We start from the raw sequence: 6,000 nt of genomic DNA on the forward strand, positions 1-6,000 counted from the left end.
CGTACTCAGCTCTGGATCTCAGCTCCCTCTTTATTGGTAGCAGCTGGAGCTTTCCCTCTCTTTCTGGTGACAGCAGCTGCCTGTGGACCCCTCCACTGCTGTGTTTCATCCAGGCTGTATGTGCTTGTGCTCAGAGGGCCCCGTTAGCTTAGGCAGCCACGCTGATGGAACGGGACGCTTCTGTTTCATCTTGACAAGTTGGGTTTTTTTCAAGTGCATGTTTCAACATCAATTATGTTTTTTCTATCTTCCAAACTGTGCCGTCCCTAAGATCGTTAGAACGTTACGCAGAGATGGCTTCCTGTTGCGAAATACCTGGGACAGTGTGGCCAGTGCAGTTTCTAGGGCTGAAGGGATATCTCCAAGCTGGAAAAACCAGCCACAGAAAACAAAATGAGAGCAAAGGGTGCGGCAGGCTCCCTTTCTACCACTCCTGAGTCTGCTCTGCGCTCCAGCCACACTGACCTGCTGCAGCTGCTGCACCCCCGCTGTACCCCTTGGTATGAGTCGGTCCCTCTGCCTGCAGGGCGCTCTCCTGCACAGACCCACGGCCATCTCCCTCTCCTGCTTCCCGGCTCCCCTACAGCGACTACCTGGCCCCACTGGGGTGCAGCCTGCCATGTACCTGTGGCCTGCACGGGCACCCTCACATCAGTCCTTCACACGCCTTGTTGGCATTGCACACCAAGGCTCCCTTCCCTCCACGACCGTGCCTGCACACCTGGAACAGTGCATGGGCCACGTGACGTCCCAGAAAATGCTGCTGGATGCACACGGAGTGAGCGGTGTGATGTGATTGCTGGAAACATGGAGCCAGCACTGAGCGAGTGTCAGGTTCAAAGGCAACAGCAGCCCTCTGTGTTGGGTCACAGCTGAACTGTTTTGCCCAAGTGTCATATTAGAATGGAAAACTGGCAAACCCAAGATTATTCAGAGGATCTTCTAGTCAGCACGTCACATGTAGGAGCTTTGAGCACAGAGCTGCTGTTTAGCTTGGAGAAGAGTGAAATGACAAGATGCCACCTTTCAAATGTGTAAAGAACAGCTATGAGGAAGAGAGGCCGGACTCGTCCCCAGCTGAACAAGGACAAATGGATGGAAGGGACAAGGAAGAAAATGAACAATGAGTAAAAAGCCCAAGTGCCATCACAAACAGAACGGCAAACCCCGGGCTGGCCTGCCTGGTGAGGCAACAGGCTCCATCCCCGGACCTTTCCCAGGGCTCCTAGGGAGGCTCTGAGGGATCTGTGCTTCTGGTGAGGGGTGCAGCTGACGACCTCCAGTCGGTTTCCTGTGGTGGTTGAGAGAAGCCAAGACCTAGAGCCTGAACTCCCTCAGGGTGGGAGGGCAGATCCAACAGCCAAGATGGAGGCCCAGGCTGGTGGTGAGCTGGACTGGCAGCCAGTGCATGGGTCTAACCCGCAGTCACAGAAGCAGTCCAGCAGCCCGAGGGAGGGCAGGCTTACAAGCCAGGAGGTGACGGACAATGTCCAGGCAGGCAGCACCAGGCGAGCTGTGGCACAGCCAGACGCGGGGCTGGACACCTGCATCCGGAGCTCGGTGCCTGGGGTGGTCGCAGAGCGGGCGGGACATGAGGCAGCTTGTGAGGACAGACTCAGACACTGGGCAGCAGAGAAGAACAGCGCTGGGGGTGGGTGGGTGGGGTGCAGCTTCATCTTAGGAAAGGTGGAAGCTCAGGGACTCAGCTGAGACAGGCCCCGGGACCAGGGTGGGCCTACCCTGGTGGGAGGGGGTCCAGCAGCTTCAGAGGCGGGGGCGGAGGAGGAGGAAGTAAGCAGAGTCCAGGACACTGCTGGGATTCTGTACCTGTGACCTAGCCTCTTCTCGTAAGACATCACTGGCTCACGGGCGTGTCCGCCTCTGTGCCTCCGCCCAGCAGGGACAAGTGAGGAACAGAGCAGAGGCCAATACTGAGCCCAGGGAGGGAGTCGGTGAACTCCCTCCCAGAGACTCTCATTTCGCGTGGGTGTGTGTGTGCCTGTGTGTGCGTGTCCTACCCTCATCCCCACCCTCAGATCCTTGGGGGTCTCAGGCTGGCCTGGGACACTTCACTTACACTGGAGAAGAAAGCAGTCCTAAAGCCAATTTACACTAAACCCGGCTACAGGGAGTGGCTCCCAGGATGCCCCTCACCCTGCAATCCGGGGGCCCCGGAGAGGGAAGTCTGAGCTCATAGGAACACGCTTCCACTGGTGGGATTGCCTTCAACGTGAGGCAGGACAATGAAGCTGTTTGTCACTGGCAGTCTTGCCCCATGGACCCAAACCCCATGCCCTGGAGGTCGCTACCCCTGTCCCCTTTGCCTTTGAAGGGCTGGGAGGGCTGAGCAGCGGACGAGCCACATTTAGGACTCTGCTGCTTTGTGGCTCCAGTGTCTTCCGTTGTCACTGTTTTGTTGACCGAGGCTTTTTGGCAGAAGGACTTGGAGGTGCCACACCTGAACACCACAGCAGGTGTGCAAGGTGACCCACCTGGAAAGGTTCATATGCCAATGCCCTAATGTGAAGCGTCAGGATTACCACTGCCAGGCAGCTGCCCCCTCCCCCCAGGAGAAGGGCGGTGGTGGCTTATTTCTTCCACTCTGAACGTCCTTCCTGAGAGCGGTCTGCCTGGCGAGGCCCCAGTGCTTGGCTGAAGTAACCAAGGAAGTATTGCTTGCAAGAACGTTCACAAACTCAAAAGGGATAATGCTTCTCATTTCTGCGGGCGACTTCTCTTATAACCACGCACCCCGAGATCAGTACACACCTGCCGTCATGTTGAAGCTTTAAGTGAAAGCTCAAGAACGAATCATGAGGGTTGTGTGTGAAAAAAACTGCAGGGAGGGGAAAGCAATCTGACAATACTCAGCAGTGTCCACTACGTAACCAGCAAAACGATAAGCACGTAATACAGAAATAATGAAAAAACAATTCTTCCAAAATAGTTATAATGAAAGTCAGTGCCCCAAGGGAGGTTTTTTCCTCCCCCCAAAAGAGCTATTTATGTCCAGTCATTTATCTACAGTCCACACAAGTTACCAAAAACAGTGCTTTTCATAAATAAATGGTTTTGTAGAAAACATGAATATGTTACATAATAAAGCAAAAATCTTAAAACCCGGCTTTCCTACACTTTGGGGATGGAGCAGAAGATGCGGTGTTAGAACTTTCTGGAGTGTGACCACATGACCGGAATGCTAGGGCAGGAAGGAAAAAGGATCATTTAGTCTAAGAAACACTTCACTGCAGCCGACCCACCATCCAGAGATGGGGAAGTGGCTCTTCAAAGAAGCAAAGAGAACTTTCCATTCCAGGAGGAATCCAGATTCCTCGGATTATAGGAGAAAAACATCACAATCCATTAGAGAGGGTGTGTGACAGAAGCAGGGCAGTTAACTGGGGACCCTTGTAAAGTGAGGCAGGCAAGCGACAGAGGCCAGAGGCCGAGGTCGGGAAGACAGGCTTTGAGATAAAATGATTGGTGAAACAGTGGGGTTTGTTTTTCTTTCCTCTTTCCTATTTTTTCCAAATCTTCTGCAGTCTCAAGTAGTTTGATAAATGGAAAAAATAAAAACTCGCATAAAAAGATGCCACCGGAACTGGTATCATAAGTGACAATGGGGCATTCTGTGTTCATTAGTTCCCCTTCTCACCCACTCAAATTCCCCAGTCACTTAAAAACGGCCTCACTGTGTCCTTCCTTTTCCTAATTTGTTGGATTGGTCAGCTGGACCTGTGGCTAATGACTCCTGACTCCAGCCGGACGATCCCAGGTAGAACCCACAGGTGCTTCCAACCAGCAGCTGACAGCCCTTCCTGGCGCTGTCCAGGGACACCCCTGCAGGCACACGCGCGCCCCGATGGAGGGAGACACCTCTTCTTGCAGCTCCTTGGGTCCTGCTCCGCCCGCACTCACCAATACCCACTCTCCAGGTAAAACGTCACACTAGCTGACCCCCTCCTTGCCATGTACCCCAGCGAGGGCGGTGGGGACAGGTAGGAGGGGGGCGGAGGAAACGGTGCAGGGCTACCTGCTCGGGACACCTCAGGTGATTCGCCTCTGCTGGACTCGCTTCCCACTTTCCCGATCCCGGGTCTAAAGGAAGACGCAGCCCCAGCGCCAGCCCCACCCTCCTCTCAGCACGGCGGTCCTGGGAGGGGCGAGGGGCGACTCTCCACTGCCCGGGCCCGCCTTTCCCTCCTCCCGCGCTGGGGGTCGCACTCACCAGCAGCCCCGGGGCGCATTTTCCAGGCGCTGCTCCCCGCCCTACTGGCCCTTGGTGGCAGCTCCGGGTGGTGACTGGAGGGAGCCTCGCACAGACTGGATGGTCCGCGAGACACGCCCTCAGGCCAGGTCAGGGGCAGGCACAGGGCGGGGCCGGCCGGTGCGCAGGGCGGGTGCGGGCACAGGGCAGGTTGACGGGGGTGCGCCGGGGCAGGTGCGGTCACAAGGCAGTTGCGGGCACGGGGCAGGTTGACGGGGGTGCGCCGGGGCAGGTGCGGGCACGGGGCAGGTTGACCGGGGTGCGCCGGGGCAGGTGCCGGCACGGGGCAGGTGCGGGCACAGGGCACGTTGACGGGGGTGCGCCGGGGCAGGTGCGGGCACGGGGCAGGTTGGGGGCCGGGCGGCAGGTGGGGGCACAGGGCAGGGTTGAGGGTGGGGCGGCGCCCAGGCGGGATGCACTGTAGGCCAAGCTGCCTGGGGAGCAGAGAGAAGGAGCAGGGCTTGTTCTGAAGGGAGGACACTGTGTCTCATAAAGGCTGGTCGCCCCAGGCCCCAATTTAATGTCTCACAAGGGAAAACGGCTGCAAAGATCAGCACGCCTGAGCCTTTTAACGGTCAAAGCTGAGTCCCGGCAGGGTCCGAGTTCCCAGTCCACGTCCCTGGGCCGGGTTATGAGGCTCCTTGCTTTCTCCGGAACGGTCTGGCTGCCCACTGCTTTTTGCACAGCCCAGCACCGTGCACCGCTCTGTTGCTTCCTCCTTTACTCTGGGGGTAGATTAGAAAATCGGGGCCAGGACGATGCCCCAGGCCCCACGGTCAGGGTCACAGGTCTGAGGTCCTCTTGTCCACACGGAGGCCGGGGGTGCCGGAGGGGCGTCAGGCAGGTGTTTGAAGAAAGCTTCTCAGAAGACATCCCAGACAGGGCTCCACGCAGGACCAGCTGCTCTCTCCCCACCTCACTAGACCAGGTTTCTAGCACCCTTTGGAACCCACGTTAGTCACAATGGCCTCAGGATACCAAGACCAAGTTAAGGCTACAAGGACAGTTGGCCACTTTTGCTGGAAAAGAGAGTTCCAGGAAGGAGGCTCTGCAGAGACCCAGGCTCCACCCCAGAGTCCGGCTGGCTCCGGCAGTTCTGCTCTGTTCCCATCTCTCCTCTCCCAGGAAGCTGAAAGGGTTGAACAACACAACACCAAGTGCCCTCCCCTAGCTCAGGACATCCATCCGCCTCTGGGGTGTCACAGGGGGTTTGGCCATGCCTCTGCCTCCACCACCCCCTCCTCCATGGGCTTTGCTTCCTGAGAAGCTCCTGTGTGGCGCCATCCAAGGTTGGATGTCCTCGAGGTTCATCCATGTTGTAGCATGTGACAGGATTTCATCCTTTTCAAGGCTGAGTAATATTCCATTATATGAATATCCACATCTTGTCTATGCACTCATCTATCGATGGACACTGGGGTTGCTTCCACATCTTGACTAGTATGAATAATGCTGCTATGAACATGGGTGTATATCGCTATGAGGCCCTGTTTTCAATTCTTTGGGGTCTATACCCAGAAGTGGGATTGCTGGATCATATGGTAATTCTATTTTTAATTTTTTGAGGAACGGCCATGCTATTTTCCACAGTGGCTGAATCATTTTACATTCCTAATAACAGTGCACAGGTATTTCAATTTCCCCACATCCTCACCAACACGTTATTTTGTTTTGTTTTGTTTTTTAATAGTAGCCATCTTAATAGATGTGAGGTGACATCTCACTGAGGTTTG

The 6,000-nt window shown here is 55.8% G+C and overlaps 1 protein-coding gene across 2 annotated transcripts in view; it reads right to left on the reverse strand.

The window, feature by feature from the left end:
* The window catches only part of LOC124234310 (protein FAM3B-like), a 38,385-nt gene extending 34,054 nt beyond the window's left edge, over positions 1–4,331 (reverse strand). For both annotated transcript variants that reach the window (XM_046651623.1, XM_046651622.1), the window contains exon 1: positions 4,229–4,331. In XM_046651623.1, the coding sequence (XP_046507579.1) occupies positions 4,229–4,247 (19 nt within the window). In that variant the 5' untranslated portion in view covers positions 4,248–4,331. The remainder of the gene's footprint in view (positions 1–4,228) is intronic.
* Positions 4,332–6,000: the final 1,669 nt, after the last annotated feature.

This window comes from Equus quagga, unplaced genomic scaffold (genome assembly GCF_021613505.1).
Source record: "Equus quagga isolate Etosha38 unplaced genomic scaffold, UCLA_HA_Equagga_1.0 73442_RagTag, whole genome shotgun sequence".
NCBI lineage: Eukaryota > Metazoa > Chordata > Mammalia > Perissodactyla > Equidae > Equus > Equus quagga.